A 17,906-nucleotide genomic window follows, 5' to 3' on the forward strand; every position below is an offset into this window, starting at 1 on the left:
GAGAAATAAGAGTTGCAAAGAAAAGGACGTCCAGTCTCTGAACTGAAACATCTACTGTGTTTATAGTGGCAAGATCCTAGATTTAAAATATAACACTGCTTCTTCCTCAGCAAATTGACATTAGGAATAGCTGACCCATGATGCTGCTACTCAACTCTAGTTCCTGATAACACATGTTTTTCAAAGGGGCAAGGAGGATGAGCTATTTCTCATACAGAAGTAGTTTTGCAAGCTTTTCCAAAATGACTCAAGGTTTCCTTTTCTGTGCTTGAACCATCAAACCAATAAAAACCCAACAATAACAAAACCACCTCTGACTAAGCTCTGTGCTTTCAAAACACTGAATTTTACAGCAGAAAGGAACTTTAAAGATTGGCTAGTCTAGCCTTCATTTTTCAGATGAGAAAACTGAGAACCCAAAAGGTGATCAGTCCAAGGTCACAGAGCAAGTTTGAGGAGAGCTAGGATATATGGCAGGGACAGGGCAGGCTTGGCATTCTATCAGACTTGGGGTCAGGTACAGGCTGTGGGATGCGGGCAGCTCCCTCAGCTTCTCTCCTCTTTCTCAGCGGTCCCCACCTCTAGGAGACGTGGGGAGAATTAAGTGATCTGGCCTGGTAAAGTGGCTTCCATAGAGCTAGCACACTCAACACCCGGAAGTCGTGGTCATTATTATTCATGGAACTCAAGTCCCGGGCTCTCTCCATAGCACCACACATCCTTAAACATCTTGAGGACTGAATTACAAAGCACATACTCCGTTTCAGATTACAAAGCATTTTTAGCCTGTCCCTATATTTTAGTATTCGTTTCTTTCACTTGTTCGCTCCATAAATATTTATGAAGCACGCGCTGCCATGTGCCAGATGCTCAGGGGCTGGTGGCTTAGGGGTGAGGTGAGAAGTCCCAGCCGCTACGGAGCTTCTGCTCTAGAGGGGAAAACGCAACCCTACTTGAAGACGGAGGAGCAGCAGCCTCTGTGTTCACAATCGAGGAGGGGGCGGTCAGTTAGCACGACAGCAAAGAGCAGCCGGGGCTCACTCTTAATTCTGCCTGAGGTCCACCCTTCAACCAAGCCTGAGTGACGAAGCTCGGGTCCCTCTGGCAAATACATGCAGCATGCTGTACTCATCTTGTAGTAGATCATGGGTACATTTCAAAAGGATTCAACAATCAGTAGCCTTACCATGAAAATAGGAACTGTCCTGTTTCAGGATATTTCTTTGGCACTTACTGCAGACTACACCCTGTTTCAGGCTCCTGGGCTTCAAACAGAGAAACCCCCTTTTCCACTCAGTCTAGTAGGGGAAAACAGAGAGGCAGATCTGTCCAGAGAGAAATGCAGAGCAGTGTGGTCTGCGCCAGGTAAGCAGGAGTGCACGGAGAGTCCTGAGGGGTTAGAGTTGCTCAGGGAAAGATTACAGAGAAGGTGGAGCCTGAAAAGCATTCCAAAGGGTTAGCAGGAGCACCCCCCTCCAAAAAAAATTTTTTTTTCTGAGAAAAAGGAGCAAAGGTCTGGGATGAGAGCTGGCTTCACGTGGGTCCAAGCTGGACCTGAGTCAAGCTGGGCCCAGGCTTACACTTGGCTTAATGCTTTGCTGTTGCCATTGTGAAGTTCTAAAGAATTTTTGAACAAAGAGCTCCACATTTTCTCATTTTTCACTGGGTCCAACAAATTATATAGCAGAGCCTGCATGAAGCTCAAAACAGCAGGATGGGTTAGGGGAACTGCAAGGGTTCCATACTGCTGGTGCATGGACCAGGGGCGGGGAGGGGGTGGGCAGGCAAAAGAGAGGACTGAGAAGGGCCTGGAACGTGAGGCTGGGGCGGAGCTGTGCACACTGGAGGGGGAAGACTTCACCCGTGAACCACGAGTCACTCAACTGCAGCCCCACCAAACCTGGCCTACCACCTGCCTCTATGTAGCATGCAAGCTAAGAATGGCTTTTATATGTCTGGATGATTGATCAAAAAAAAAAAAAAAATCAAAAGAACAGTATTTTGTAACGTGAAAATGATATGAAACTTCAAATTTCACTGGTCAGTCTACGGTTGCTTTCCCACTGCATTGGCAGAGTTGAGAAGGTTGACCAGAAGATTCTGAGGCCTGGAAGGTTTAAATTATTCACTTGCTGGCCCTTCACAGAAAAGTTTGCCAACTTCTGTGTTAGGTCACTGTTTCCCAAACTGTGTTTTCCAAAGACATAGTCCATAGCCAGGTAGGTCTGGGAAATGCTGGGCTAAAGTAAAACTAAACAGGTGACTTCACCAGATGGCCTTCCCCATCCTGTAATTGCTCACATGCATGGCAACAGAGCACGGGACCTTTACTCCAAGGAAAAGTTGCATTTTTGCCAAAAGTGTTCCCTGGAACTTAGTTTGGCAACCACTCCTTTAGACACAGCAAGGGCTCTCTGAAGGGTTTTCAGCAAGAAGATAAGCAATCTGATTTTTATTTGCTTCCTGACCTCTTGTTCCTTATGGCACACTGAGAGAAAGTCATCATTTTTCACAGTCCACCAGGATAGAAGGACAAGGCTGCTGCTCACAGCCATGTCTGGGTGGGCGCTCAGTGTGATCAGGCTCTGACACCTCCAAGGGCCGAGGGTTCCAACGCTGACCCACACGCAACCCCCTAGCAAGCTGAAGGTGGAGCAAGACAGGAGTGCCAGATGACCAGGGATAGGGTGAGAGGCGATAAACGTGGCGTGGCATCAGTGGGATGGAGAGCACAGAGTCCGGGGACATTCAGGAAGCCCATGCAGGATGCCTGTCTGGGATGGCTAAGATACAAGGGCTGTGAGAAGGTGGAACCTGCTCGGAGGTCTCCATCTAGCTGGAATAACCAGAGTGACACGGTCACCTTCAGCCAAAACCTCTATCTGAACAGAAGAGATTACACTGCTGGCCCCATGAACCTGACTATACACATCTCTTCTCTTATTTTCCTCAATCAGGAATTCCAAACCTGCCACCACGCCCCCCCAACTCTGCTGGGGGAGTTGTCAGCTACTAACAACTTCATACCAGGGGAAGGGACACACCCTCTGGCCCCGTCTGCACAGCAGCCTTTACAGCCTGTTTCTCAACAAAAGATACCTTTTCTTAAACAATAGGGATTCTGAGACAAGCCCAGGGAGCTCCTGTACAAAGGACAGGGAGTCCAAGCCTGGAGCATTAGAACACTTTTTTAAATTGGGTGATGTGCGCTTTCAAAAAGACAATGACTTTTTACTGCCGTTGTTTCCTGGGCGCTGACGCAGACTGCCAGGGTTGGTGGGAATGGTGAAGGGGGCAACTGCCCACAGGGTGGATGGAAGAACCCAGACAGAGACACGCTTCAGCCGGTGGGGAAATGTCCACCTCTCCTGGTACCTCCACACTACGTGGGAACAGCTCAGCAAGCAGCCCGGGTTTCAAGTGGGAGCCACCAAGAGTTAAATGTGTGTGGCGTTTGGGCTCAGAAGCAAAAACATTGCATAAACAACAGCTCTGCCCTCCTGTTTACGAGAAGCGGCGCCCTTCCTATCTGAGTCTGACCTTACTCCGCACCGTGTGGCTGCCGGAGCCCATCCCCTCTCGACTTGGCTCCCATAGGTACCAACCCTTTCTGATGTAACTGGTCTGCTGGGGGCCTTGGTGGAGCAACATCTGAAAAGTTCCTCGGTGACTCTAAAAGTGCAGCGTCTATTGAGAAACAGAAGCCCGATGATGTCTCTCCCTTGCTTAAATCCTGTCTTGGCCTCTCACTGCAGCAAGGATAAAGCCCTGGCCACATCCTCCCACTGGCCTGGCCCCAAATGGCTCTGGGACCTCAGTTCCCTCCCCCTTCTGGCCACACAGGCCTCAGGGTCCACCAGCTGAACTTGTACCCCCCTCAAGCCTCATTGCCCCTTCAGCCTGGGCACTGTGCTCACAGATTTCTACCTGGCTGTCTTCTTATCATTATTCACATTTCAACTCAGATACCACCTCTTCAGGGACACCTTCCAGAGTTGACACAATTCCTTCTGCCACAGTCACTCCCGTCCCACGATCCAGCTTATCTTCTTCCTAGCACTCATTGGAGCCTAATTATCTTATCTCTGGGTTTTCCTGTTTACTGTCTATCTCCCCTTTGAGGGCAAGACTCTGTTGGCCTAAACTGGTACCTGGCAGCTAGTAGGTGCTCAATAAATAGCCAGTTGCCTATTAGAAGAGAAACAAATGGGGACAGCGAGGTAACGCAGAATGCCTAATTACACACTTCTTACAGCATTGAGCGTGGCCCGCACACCCTGTGCTGCCTGCCCCTTCCTTTCCCCCTGATTCTCTCTCTTCAGCTGTGTCAGGGACCATAGGGACCAGACAGGAAAGTGAGTGCAGTGTGCTGGGGAGGCCCGGGAACTGCAGATCACACACCAGGCTAATGGGGCTGAGGGCTACTCACATAAACAGTCATGCATCTAGAGTCCTCCATGAGATCTACATTTATGCTGGTGACTAGTTAAGAGAAAAGGCTTATATGTGACACAAGTAGGATGCTTAGGGAGTGGCTTCTACTGTAACTTCTGGGATCATGTGCAGTGTCTCCTCTCTGTGAGTGTAAACCTGCCCTTTCTTCATCAATCCTTGTCGACGGAAGGATGGCTGGTTCTGTCAGCCCCAGCTAAACTGGATTTTCAACTTTCAGGAAATGTATAATACGGTGTAATTTTAGTAATGAGAAATGTATAACATGCTGTAAGCATGATGTATAGTAAATTTATAATATGATACTTAACACACATATGAGGCTGAAGTGAAATCCTTAAAGACATACTAACGTTCACTGTCTGCAATGTGTTCTGATATTTTCCATTCTATTTTATCCTACTTTATATTTTAAATGCTGGTGTGATCCACTAAATTGACTGTCACCCCACTAATGGAGTATTTGCTACAGTCTGTAAAACTCTTAGTATGCTCTGGACAAGGGGTGATTCCAATTACCAGGACATTCCTTAGAATCTGAGGTTTTTATCTTCTCTGTTTACAGGTTTAAGACACCTGCCAACATTTCTTGGAGAAGGCAATGGCAACCCACTCCACTACTCTTGCCTGGAAAACCCCATGGATGGAGGAGCCTGGTAGGCTGCAGTCCATGGGGTCACGAAGTGTCAGACACGACTGAGCAACTTCACTTTCACTTTTCACTTGCATGCACTGGAGAAGGAAATGGCAACTCACTCCAGTGTTCTTGCCTGGAGAATCCCAGGGACGGGGGAGCCTGGTGGGCTGCTGTCTATGGGGTTGCACAAAGTCGGACACGACTGAAGTGACTTAGCAGCAGCAGCAGCCAACATTTCTGGGGCTGTAGGAAAAGTCCCATTCAAGTTGTGTTTCTAATTTTCACATGGGATCAGAAAGGTATTTTCATGAGTGTACATTATATAAATCTTAAATATGCCTAATGAAATGAACAACTTTTGGAATTCTAATTTAGAAATTACTTCCAGTGTAGGTGAACTCATTCACTAAAAAAACACGTATCCTAAGATTCTTTTTCTACCAAGTAACATTAAAACAAAAAACAAAAAACTAATATTTAGGTATTCTTCATAGACACCCAGAAAAATATACAAATGTTTCTTAACCAGCTTTTGCACGATACTAAGTCTTAGTTAACGTAAAAAATCATATACACATAGTTCCTGTGTGTAAATTCAAGAAACATGCTTGCCCCCAGGTTTTAAAGTATATTACGTTTTAAAGATTTTCCTTACGCTGAGTGGGAAGAAGGGTCCTGGCTGGCAGAAGAGCTCCCTGGGAGGCCACCCTGAATAAACGCGCCCGGGCACTGCTTATTCTTCTAATCTTCGCGGGGTCCACTGGGGGTTTAGGAAAGGAAAGGCAGAAATCTTCCACTGTGTCAGGAGATGCTGGAGCTTTCGGTTTCTGGAAAGAGATTTTTTTAAACAACTGGCCTGAATTTCTGTCTTGAATGAGACTCACCACCCAGAGCTGACCCTGACACTTCCAGAGGAGTGCACGGCTTCCGGCAGGGCTTCTCCCCAGCCCCTGATGCTAGATCTCAATGCATCAGGTATATGACACTTTTTCATTGCTTTTGTCAGTTATATTGTATTAAATACTCTACTGTCCTGCTTGGTATATTAAAAAAAAAAAAAAAATTTACCCATGCCAGCAAACAAATCTAATTAAGAGACTATAAAATATGGTATAGTACATTTAACCTACTTTGTAAATCTTTGTGTTCGATCTGATTCAGTTCAGAAAACATGTACTGGGCAACCAAGAACTATGTGAAATATAAATACAACCTTTATATATTTGGGACTACACAAAAGTAGTTTTTAATAATATAAAAGTTTTTAAAATAATTTAGGCTAATAAATCACAAAAGAGCAAGCAGTAGTCTTGGACTTATGAAATGTGTTATTTTCTACATCTTAAAAATTCTAAACGTCCATATAGTAAAAGCTATGGTTTTTCCAGTAGTCATGTACGGATGTGAAAGTTGGACCATAAAGAAGGTTGAAAACCAAAGAATTGATGCTTTCAAATTGTGGTGCTGGAGAAGATAAGTCCCTTGGACAGCAAGGAGACCAAACCAGTCAATCCTAAAGGAAATCAACCCTGAGTATTCACTGGAAGGACTAATGCTGAAGCTCTAATACTTGGATCACCTGATGCAAAGACCCAACTCACTGGAAAAGACTCTGATGCTGGGAAAGCCTGAGGGCAGGAGGAGAAGGGGGCGACAGAGGATGAGATGGTTGGATGGCATCACCAACTCAATGGACATGAGATTGAGCAAACTCCAAGAGATAGTGAAGGACAGGGAAGCCTGGCATGCTGCAGTCCATGGGGTCACAAAGAGTCGAACACAACAACAACCATTAGAAAAGGGACATTAGTGGCAAAATTCCAATTCCCTAAAGACTTAAACATACCTGCAACCACCCAGAGCACCTTCAGGTCTAACCTCCAGATGGCAGTGACCTCTGACCCAACCTGGGGCCACAACCTCACAGAGCCCTGGACTCCCACTTTTAGTGTTGCCTGGTGGTCCCTCCTTCCCCCCACTCTATCTGGATTCTCTGTCTATGAAAGAGTAATCTTATGGCAGCAAATGCTTCCAGCTCTCTAGTCAAAAATAATCAAGTTAAAGTTCCTGAAATCACTTACATAATAAATAAAGTGATTCTCAATCCAATAGATTAATCAACAAATTCTTTTTAAAAATCCAGTGTGAAGTTCAAGTCAGATAATTTGGAAAATGGGTGAGCTCATTTATCATATGACACATCATTTCAAATGCTGGTTTTCTCATATACATTAATAGGATAGACATCTTTATCAGAGTTCTCTTAAGAAGTTGCTTATTTCAATAATAAGACATTTTTCAAAAAAATTTTTACATCCTTCTGTTCATTTGCAACCGTAATCGGTTCATAAACCAGAGCCCCCCTAAAAAAAATCAGTTTTATGACTATAGAGATACATTCTTCTAAACATAGTCAGAAAAAAAAAAAAAAAATCAGCATAATAGGCAGGATGAGTCACTGACTGGGATCAAACCCACTTACTAGTTATGTGAACTTGGGCAGACCATATACTTCTATGAGCTTGCCCATCTATCACATGGAGTGAGTAGCCCCCTTTTTGCAGGGACACTCAAGTATAGACAAGTCCTGTTACAGAGGCTTGAGAAATGCTAGCTCCCTCCCTATGTAAGCTGCTCACCCTTCATGTATGTACCAAATTTAGTTCCAAGTTACTTTTAAGTCTCAAAAGCTAAGGCCGTAGACCCTGATGCAACCTTGCTGGAAAACAGATCCTGAATCCAGAGGGGTCTATTTTGAAGGAGACAACACTCACCTGTCTGTATAAATTATGTTATATTTAACAGTCCCTTCACTTTTTAGTCTCCTTAATTTACTGCAAAATATTCATAAGAATGTGACTTAAGTCATGAAACTAATAGTAACAACAAAGCTAAGAGTATGATACAGGAAAATAAGTGCTTTACATATAATTATGAAAGATGAAATACATAAGGATAATCTCAATACTGAATGTCGATTCAAGGTTTTCTTATCTCAAAATGTCTGTGCTCTGTAGGTGCCTTGAATCTGAAACAAAGATTGAGAAGTCTATAAAACAGTAATACAGATAAAATAAATGGCTGATTTTACAGATTCTTTAACTATTAGAAATGTTTGGGGGTACTAAATAAAATATCTTATAAAACAGAAAATATGGTTTTACAATGCAAATTTCTACCCAAACAGAACAACCTAATTGTATCTGGATGGCAAGATAAATCCCTTTAACTGCTCCTTGATAAAAGGTATCATTTTCCTAGTGAAAAATTAGTCGTTGTTTGTATAATAAAAATTAGTTCCATTTTACTACTGACCTTTACTAAATTATTCATCCCATTTAAACATATATCTCTCTGGACTATTTAAAATACAAAGTGATATGTGTGAAGCATTTTTAATTCTCCAAGGGAAAATGAAACAAGCCACCAGTTTCTATCACACCAGGTTCTACAAAATGTTCTTTCACCTTGTGGAGCAAAATGGCTGTTTTGAAGCACAACAGTAAAATTTTTTCTTGTAAAATTCACCTTATTTTAGAGTACAGAGAATGCTGCAAGTGGGTTTAAATCTTCACTTAAAAACTCCACTTCCCTCAAGGTCTGTGCCAAGATACTAGCCAGTGATGGGGGTACAACCCAAATACTGGGAAAGTCAGAGTTTAAGATCTGTCCTGGGTGAGAAAATTGCTAGAGTCCCTGAAGACCGAAAGACTACTGTCATACACCACCACAATCAAAGAAGACAAAAATGTCTAGGACATTTAAGGCATCTGGCTGTCCTTGACTCTCATCCAAGCATGGGGGCAGGGGAGCCTTAACCAAGTTCTGACCTAGCTCCTCCAGATTACCAGCTGGGAAGGTGAAGTCCCACTCTTCATGAAGACTAGAAAAGGGGGTCCAAGATCTCCAACCTCAGAAAGTCACCATGATTTCATTTGTACAGCCATGGCACCCACACGCGCACACCCCACCCACCCCAACCCTTCTTGGAAGTCCCAAAGTGAGCACATATTAAAAATTCCCCCAAGGACACAGCCTTTGGACGTGGCAATTGTAGGTGCATTTCTATTACTATGATTTTCTCCACAGGTCCTCTGGGCTCCTGTCACTCTCAGCATGCGACTCACTGCAGTAATATCACCATTTGTTTCAGAAATAGTGAAAGAAAAAACACTATTTGACATTCTCATTCTGCACTTTCTTACCCTGGATCTCCCCCAGCCCATAGGGACATATGGGCTCCTAAGTCACTTTCTCTTTAAATTATATATTCAGTTTCGTTCTACTTGTTAAATACTATAAAAGATATGAATGCTCCCCTGGTGGCTCAGACAGTAAAGAATCTGCCTGCAATGTGGGAGACCTAGGTTCCATTCCTGGGTTGGGAAGATCCCCTAGAGGAGGGCATCGCAACCCACTCCAGTATTCTTGCCTGGAGAATCCCCATGGTCAGAGGAGCCTGGCAGGCTACAGTCCATGGGGCTGCAAAGAGTCAGATATGACTGAGTGACTAAGCACAGCATAAGATATAAAAACTGGCTGAAACTAATCTATGCTGTGAGAAGTCAGGACAGTGGTTACCCTGGGAAGGTGGGTTTTGGGATGCTGGAAACTACATGTTATTTCCTTTTCAGTGCTGGTTACCTAGTATGTTGAGTTTGCATAAATTTATGAAGCTGACTCTTATGATGTGTGTCTTTTCTACAGGTCAACAAAAAGTTTAATAAAAATGTGTATGCTCAGTTGCTAAGTCATGTCTGACTCTTTGCAACCCTATGACTGTAGCCCACCAGATTCCTCTGTCCATGGGATTTCCCAGGCAAGAATACTGGTGTGGCTTGGCATTTCCTTCTCCAGGGGATCTTCCTGATCCAGGGATCTAACCCGCTTCTCCTGTATTGGCAGGTGGGTTCTTTACCACTGAGTCACCAGGGGAGCCCAACTTGGAACTTAAATAACTAGGTTTTATAAGTTTCATAAACATAAGGAGAATTCTGTTTTGACAATAGTGATGAAGTAACTACCACCCCACAACAGCCCCACATCTCAGAACTGCTGTGAGAAAGGGGAGAAATACTAAGAGAAAGTTGTTTGCAGCTCACCTACATAGTGGGTGTACATAAATGCTCGTGGCACACTGCAAACTGCAGGGCTTTCCCTTTACTTGACTTCCCCGGTGGCTCAGACGGTAAAAGCGTCTGCCTACAATGCGGGAGACCTGGGCTCGATCCCTGGGTCGGGCAGATCCCCTGGAGAAGGAAATGGCAAGGCACTCCAGTTCTCTTGCCTGGAAAATCGCATGGATGGAGGAGCTTGATAGGTTACAGTCCATGGGGTCACAAAGAATTGGACACAACTGAGTGACTTCACTTTCTTTCCCTTGACTTATAGGATTACAGGTGCCGATGGGAACCCTGGTGAGTGAGCCAAGCCCAGGGTGCCCTGAGTGTAGACAGCCCACTCCTGCTGAAGGCTATGGTGGGGGCCGCCGGGGAGGGGCTGTGGGCACAGGACAGACAGGAGGGGAGAAACAGAAGGATCAATGTACAAGTGTGAGGAGCTGAGAGGATTTGTTAAATGCAGGAACTGGAATGGGCTGCTCTTCCCAGGTCCTTCTTCCCTGCTGGACTGCTGGTTGAGGAATTATTAAAAGGCAAACCAGCCAGAGAACATATCCCAGATCAAAAAAGGGCTGAAATTCAATTGCTGAGGTCTTTACAAATTCAGCAACTGCATCCTTAAGGGACTTAAGTAAGCACCACCCCACCCCCAGCCTCCAGGGGTCACTACTCCCTTCCCTTTCCCTGGGCTCCCATTGCTCCAGATCTCCTTCCTGCTTGTTAATTTAGTGGTTGCAGCACCAAAGAATTCTTTCAAAGGTGATGCGGAAAGGAGGAAAGAAAGTGGAAGGGGAGGTAATTATGAGGTCGCTTTCAGAGTTTTTTTTGACTAGGAGCTCTAAAGTTTATTGTTTGAAAGGAAATATGCCCAAGACCCTTACATAATTCAGTATAACCAAAAGAAAAAATTCAAACTAACAGAGTTACTCCTCGCCTGCTTTGACTTTGCACATAGCACCCAACCATCCTACAGTAAAGGAATTTAATTGCAGTGACCTCAAACAGGGGCAATGCCAACATTATCTCTGCTTAACAGGGACCAAGTGAACTCTAGAAACTGAGATTTGTAGGAAAGAGTAGGCCCAAATTGAGTGAGTCCCCCAAAATTACAGCAATATTAAAAACAAACCATCGGAGTCAAATGGCAGAACGGTAGAATGGACAGCCACTTAGCAACAAGGCAGACTGACCACTCAGGGGGCCCTCTTGCTGTAGCTGGTTCAAAAACAAGTGGTTTCCAAGGTTGTAGGTACAAGAAGACGTGTCAACAATGGTTGAGAAAGTACTTATTGCACATTGGTTCATGCTTGCTAATTTGGTATCTTATTTTTGGTCATCTGCAATATAAGAACAAGTACAGTCTTCCTCACAGAGGCATTTTGATGAGTATTTGGGAATAAAAGATGCATTTTGAAACAACTGGGGTCATTTGGATATGGACTGTACATTAAATAACACTACTGAGTAATGTTAACTTTCTGAGCTTTGATGATAGCATTGCAGTTGTGTGGGAGGCTGTCCCTATTCATATGAGATGCACACTTAAATTTTTGTGGATGAAGTCTTATAAGGACTACAACTTCCCTTAAAATAGTTCACCAAAAACATACATACACACAAACATATTCACAAGCATGCACACACATAAACAGTAATAAAAATTGAGAAGCTGCTTGACTGACACACTAATTCTATGAAAGTCTAAGGAACTGGTATCACCAGGTACTGAAATATCTGAAATATCTGCCTGAAAAAAATGTGTCTGAAATAAGGAGAATTGGTTGAAAGTCTGGGTAACTCCTTCCCTCCCAGCTGCAGGCAATCAGGCTACTGAACCCAGGAACAGATGGGAGGTCTGTTCTCCAGAGAGGGTAAAACAGTGTCTCTGGCTAACCAGGCACTGTTGAGGGTCAGGGTACTTAATGTAAACATAGATATTAACTGGATGTTTATGCGGTGAATGCTAGGCATTTGTACCTTCTTCCTCTCGGCTCCTGGGAGTTGGTCTATGGTCAGGCCACTCAACATGACTGTTCTCTACGTCCCCTGCCAGAATAGCATCTATTTTACCTGCACTCTACTCACATGACAGACCTTCCGACTTGCTCCCTCCAAGCTGGTAACCTTTCTACTCTTTAGATCAGAATATCTCCACCTGATAGTTAATCAAACTGGCAGTGAGGGGCAGCCCCTCTGCTGGTTTCCCTGGTAACTAACAAGCCTGGGCTTTCCCAGATGGCTCTGGTGGTAAAGAACCTGCCTGCCAGTGCAGGAGAGATAAGAGATGTGGGTTTGATCCCTTGATTGGGAGGATCCCTTGGAGGAGGGCATGGCAATCCACTTCAGTATTCTTGCCTGGAGAATCCCATGGACAGAGGAGACTGGTGGGTTACAGTCCGTGGGGTCACAAACAGTCGGAGACGACTGAAGCAACTTAGCATGCATGCAATGAGCCAGGGAAACTGCCCCCTATAACTGATGTCTTTGTTGTTGACTCTGGGCTCTTTCTTTGGTATTAAAGCTGGGAAAGTACAGCCCAATAGTTAGCACTCAGGCTTTATCCTCCAGGAAAAACTTTATAGAGAACTGACTAGCTCACAAGGAAAGCCCTAAACAGATATGCTGTTGAGGGTTTTATAAACAACACAGCCCAGTCAAACCCCGCTAAATGTAGGTTCGGGTAGGTATCAGCTAGGGATTGACCAACCCGTTCCACATGCTTCTACTCTCAAATAAGAACAGCCAAATAAGCAGCATGAGCTATCAGAGGAGAATCTCTGATAAGAAAAAAGAGAGACCAAGACAAACATAAAACTGCAACAGAGACATAGAGGACGGACCATGTAAAGACACAGGGAGAAGACGGCCGTCCATAAGCCAAGGAGAAAAGCTGCAAGAAAGCACCAGCGTTGCCACCTTGATCTTGGACTTCTCATCTCCAAAACCGTGAGAAAATAAATTCCAGTTGTTGAAGATACATATATACACACAAAAGCAACAGAAGTTTTAAAAGAACACTTAAAAAACCAAAACTACCATTAATATACTAAGAAAAGATGCTACTTTTCTTGAGAGTCCCCTGGACTGCAAGGACTGCAGTCAATCCTAAAGGAATCAACCCTGAATATTCATTGGTAGGACTGATGTTGAAGCTCCAATACTTTGACCACCTGATGCAAAGAGCTGACTAACTGGAAAAGACCCTGATACTGGGGAAGACTGAAGGCAGGAGGAGAAGGGGATGAGGATGAGATGGTTGGATGGCATCACCAACTCAACGGACATGAGTTTGAGCAAACTCCCAGAAATGGTGAAAGACAGGGAAGCCTGGCGTGCTGCAGGCCATGGGGTCGCAAACAATCAGACATGACTGAGTGACTGAACAACAGTAAGATGCTATGACCATGAAATAAGAACAGAATACCATTACTAAGAAAAAGATAATTTAGAGGAGGAAAAGCTTTTGGAAATTAAAAATACCATCCTAGAAATGAAAAGGACCCAACAAAAGGATTAGAAGACAAAGTCTCATTCAAAAAATGATGGGAAAAAGAAAAGAGAAAAATAAAAAAATTGAAGTGCAAGTCCAGGGCATCCTACACATGAATAATAAATTCCAGAAAGGGCAAACAGAACAGACAGGAGGGGAAAACATATCAAAATAACTCAAGAACATTTCCCAGAGCTGAAGGCCACTAGATTTTACATCAGAAGGGCTCAGTAACAGGACATTTCAGAACACTGGGAACAAAAAGAAAAATCCTACAAACTTCCAAAGAGAAAAAGCAGCAACCAAGGTCTCAAATAATTTATCTCCCATATGTCCTCTCTCAAGAAGCTGTGGGAGGGAGTACTCCGGTAAAATAAGAGTAAATCAGGACAGAAGAGGACTTGGGACACAGGAAATAGGAAAGCCAGTACTGGAAACAGGAGTGAGCTGTGTGCAAGATGCCAGGACAAGTATTAGAGGAAGGGATTGTGGAAAATTCTCCAAGGAGATGAATCAAAAAATATCTCATGTGCCTGCATATATGAAGGAAGTTTAGGCCTGAAGAATTTAGAACTGAAACAATAGTAATATAATACTATTAAAACAAGGCAACTATTAACACCAGGGAAAACAAAAAGTGGTACAGATAAGGAGAAGTAATCATCACCAATCATTAGTTCAAGGCTCAGCTATAAACAGAATTGTATAATCACAGTCAGAAAAAAGGGTTCTAACCAAAATTTTGCTGTATCTATATAGTGAGCTGCAGCGGAGACAGAAACGGTGAATGTGCCGTGAGGAGACACTGGAGGCAGACAAGAGTTAAATCTTCCTCTTTCCTACTGGGAAGTCATTAGATAATTCCTCAAGCTTACAAGTCAGAGAGCAGCAAGACACTGCGTTATTTAAAAATCTAGATGTAAATACCAAAAAAAAAAAGAAAAAATGAGCCAATAGAGTTTAAAATGAAAGCCACTGGGGAGTGGAGAATGAAAAATAAGGGGACAGGAGACTGCTGGAGGGTGTTTTATTTTTTGACTCTATGTACATGCGTCTATAATTTATTTGTGTACATAACTATTGAGAATATAATACACGTGCATTACTTTAAAAATATTGTGAAACATTCTGTTTGTCAGTTATCATATATTTCTAAAATTCTTCATTATCAAACTATAAGCGTATGCATTCTCAGATGCTTCAGTCGTGTCTGATTCTTTGTGACCCTAAGGACTGTAGCCTGCCGGCTCCTCTGTCCATGGGACTCTCCAGGCAAGAATACTGGAGTGGGTTGCCATGCCCTCCCTCCAGGGATCTTCCCGAACCAGCAATCAAACCTGCATCTTCTGAACTGCAGGCAGACTCTTTATCCACTGAGCCACCTGGGAAGCCCTATCAAGCTATCAGTGGATAATAAAAGCGTTTCATTAGGTACTAACGATTATATTTGGAAAGACATAAAAGAATATTTCATATTAAATTATTAATACATTTAGGTCTATGTGATCATTCTCTTAGAATATACATGCTGATTCCAAGTACTGTGGCGAATTCTATTTCACGACACCCATGGTAATATAAAGTACTCACAAACTCCAGTGGACTGAGACGAGTGCCAGAGATGGGCCTGGAATCAGAGAACTCAAAACTGGATGCATGGACGCTAGCACAGGGGATGGAACAGAAACACAAGTTTGTGAATAATCATTTCTTTTATTTCTAGTATATACTAGTTAACCCTAACCCCACAACAAGTAAAAGCATTCAACGCATAAGCCTTGAGGAAGACAGAATTTTTTAAAATCATAGTACTTTAAACATTTTATTAATAACTCTTCTCTTGCTTTTAGGATGATTAAAAATAGTGAATAATTCAAAAATGGAATGTATATAGTGATTTTTTTAAAGCTTTGTTCACATGACTTTATAAAGTTGGTATAACAACCATTATTAACCATTTCCAACCACAGCCAACTTCTTGGACCCAAGGTCTGGAATTATCTTTAGAAATCTTGGACAGATATAATTAGCAGAAGTCAAACTTAGGAAAGCAACTATCCGAACCTAGAATTAAGGGAAAATGTCATCTGGTGAATATACACATTTGAGTGTATAGACAAGAGAAGAGCTAAATACCTGAAGGAGGATGGAGGTCTGTTTTCTGGTGTTCTTGAAGATGCAGGCCCAAATAGTTTTCTTTGGTCTTCCCGTGGTGTAAATGGTCTTTGGGTCCTAACAGTTCGTAAGGCATTTCGCGCTTCACTTACGATTTCTGCACTGGTCTTCTGCTTGGACAGTGAAGGTAGGTAAAATGGATCCAGCTTTTCTAACTTTTTATCATTTGGAGACAGCATCTTTCCTTTTAAAGTACAATGTTCTTCAGGAAGACACCACACCCTGCATATACCGGACACAAAATACCAACTATTTTCATCCAGTCATTTAGAAAGGATACACGCTTACACCATCCCTGTACATTAAACTTGAAAAAAAAAATCACAACTTTTAATTAAAAATCGACCAGGCAGTTACACTTTGAAGATAAGGATGGGAGAAGAGCTTTCAAAAAAACAAACAAAAAAAATAGGCTGCTGTGCACATTCATGCCTTAGAAATACATGCAATTGAGGGAATGACAAGCAGGGAGGAGACACAGCATGAAAGTTTAACCTGGAGAGAAAGAAGATAAGTTGTGAAAGAAGACACCCTAGGAAGGGAAAACCATCTCAAGGTCTCCAATCATTTAAGAGATGGGAGATCCACAGGCAAGGTTCTGTTAACTGAAGTATGTGGTCCTGCTTAACTTATGTTTCCCTTTCTTTCCCACTGCCCTCCACACAAAATGCTAGCGTAAGATTAAAGTTAGTCAGATGGGGTCTCTTTCCAAACTATACTAGCTTTTATAACTGTAGAAAGGTTCAGCCTTACTTTTGCCTATGATATATCTGAATGAGTTGATTCAAACTGCCTTCAGTTTGAGTTAATGTCCTACATGAAAAAATAACAAAATATCAAATGATCTTTTCCCAAGACACCGCCCTCAGTTAAAGAGGTACAGTCACGCACAAGGGCCATGAGGATACACATCCCTCTTTTTAAATTTTTTAAAAATTGGGGTATAATTGCTTTACAATGTTGTATTAGTTTCTGCCATACAACAGTGTGAATCAGCTATAAGTATACATGCATCTCCTCCTTCTCTCGCCTCCCTCCCACCCCACCATCCCATCCCTTGAGGTTACACATTCTTCTTAATGTTTGTGTGCCCCACAGAGGCCTGGCTAACTTGGCAACACAACTTTGACAGCTTTACACTTTAAAACAGTTGAGATTTTAAAAACTTAATTCTAATTAGTACATGGTATTAAGTATTCATTCATTTAAAATAAAAGAAAAACCAATCTTCTGAAAATGTTTTATCTCTAGGGAGACTGAAGTCTTTAAAATTATTCATATATTTCTGTTGCCCAATTTTAGAATAACTTCTGCAAAAAAAAAGAAAGTTTTGTGAAATATATCCAAGGAAACTGAAAACAATCCATTTCTGTAAGTAGAATCAACAGGTGACTCCTTAGACAGCCAAAGAGGATTTACTATATTATGATTCTGTACATTAAGGTGTTACTTAACAACAGGCAACAAGAACATTTGTTTAGTTCTATCCACTCTGAGAGTTTTTGAAGAAAAGAATATAATAATTACAAACAATATGCCATTCTTTTCACAGGGAAAGGCCAGAGGGTAAAGTAAAAACAGTAAAAAAAAAAAAAATTACTAGATAAGCAATACTATTCTGGAAATGTTTGATATAGGCATTTGAATGTAAGCAAGGTCTCCAGGATTATGTACATTAGAACAACAAAAACTAGCAGGCCTGGTACATTTATTTCTAATATGATATGATAGACTCTTTACTAAAAAATATCCAATGCTAATATATATATATATAAAATTTCAGTGGAAACGATGTACATAATGGGTTTAAAAACCTTTTTGTCTGTAAATTTTTACCATCAATTCTAACCCGACTTTCTCCCTTTTCCTCTCCTCTGCAACTCTCACTTCAGCAGTTACACTGTGAGAAACCCTTTCAATAATGTAGTATCTGCACAGTTAATCTATTTTATCTATATTAATATAGTAATAACCAAATCAAACATGGAAATGTTCGATAATGCAAGTGAACTGAGTTAGAAGTGGGTTTGAG

At 42.5% G+C, this 17,906-nt stretch overlaps 1 protein-coding gene across 10 annotated transcripts in view; it reads right to left on the bottom strand.

The window, feature by feature from the left end:
* Positions 1-17,906, bottom strand: part of ARMC2 (armadillo repeat containing 2) — a 319,621-nt gene that overhangs the window by 175,252 nt on the left and 126,463 nt on the right. For 9 of the 10 annotated variants that reach the window (XR_011568324.1, XM_070795509.1, XM_070795508.1 and 6 more), the window contains 3 exons: positions 15,836-16,096; positions 15,290-15,362; positions 5,745-5,916 (listed from right to left, as the gene is read on the bottom strand). Coding sequence is in view for 9 of the 10 variants with exons in the window: in XM_070795509.1 (XP_070651610.1) it covers positions 5,745-5,916; positions 15,290-15,362; positions 15,836-16,053 (463 nt within the window). In the remaining variant the exon portion in view is untranslated. The remainder of the gene's footprint in view (positions 1-5,744; positions 5,917-15,289; positions 15,363-15,835; positions 16,097-17,906) is intronic. The other variant, XM_070795513.1, reaches the window with a different exon arrangement.

Source organism: Bos indicus, chromosome 9 (assembly GCF_029378745.1).
Source record: "Bos indicus isolate NIAB-ARS_2022 breed Sahiwal x Tharparkar chromosome 9, NIAB-ARS_B.indTharparkar_mat_pri_1.0, whole genome shotgun sequence".
Taxonomy (NCBI): Eukaryota; Metazoa; Chordata; class Mammalia; order Artiodactyla; family Bovidae; genus Bos; species Bos indicus.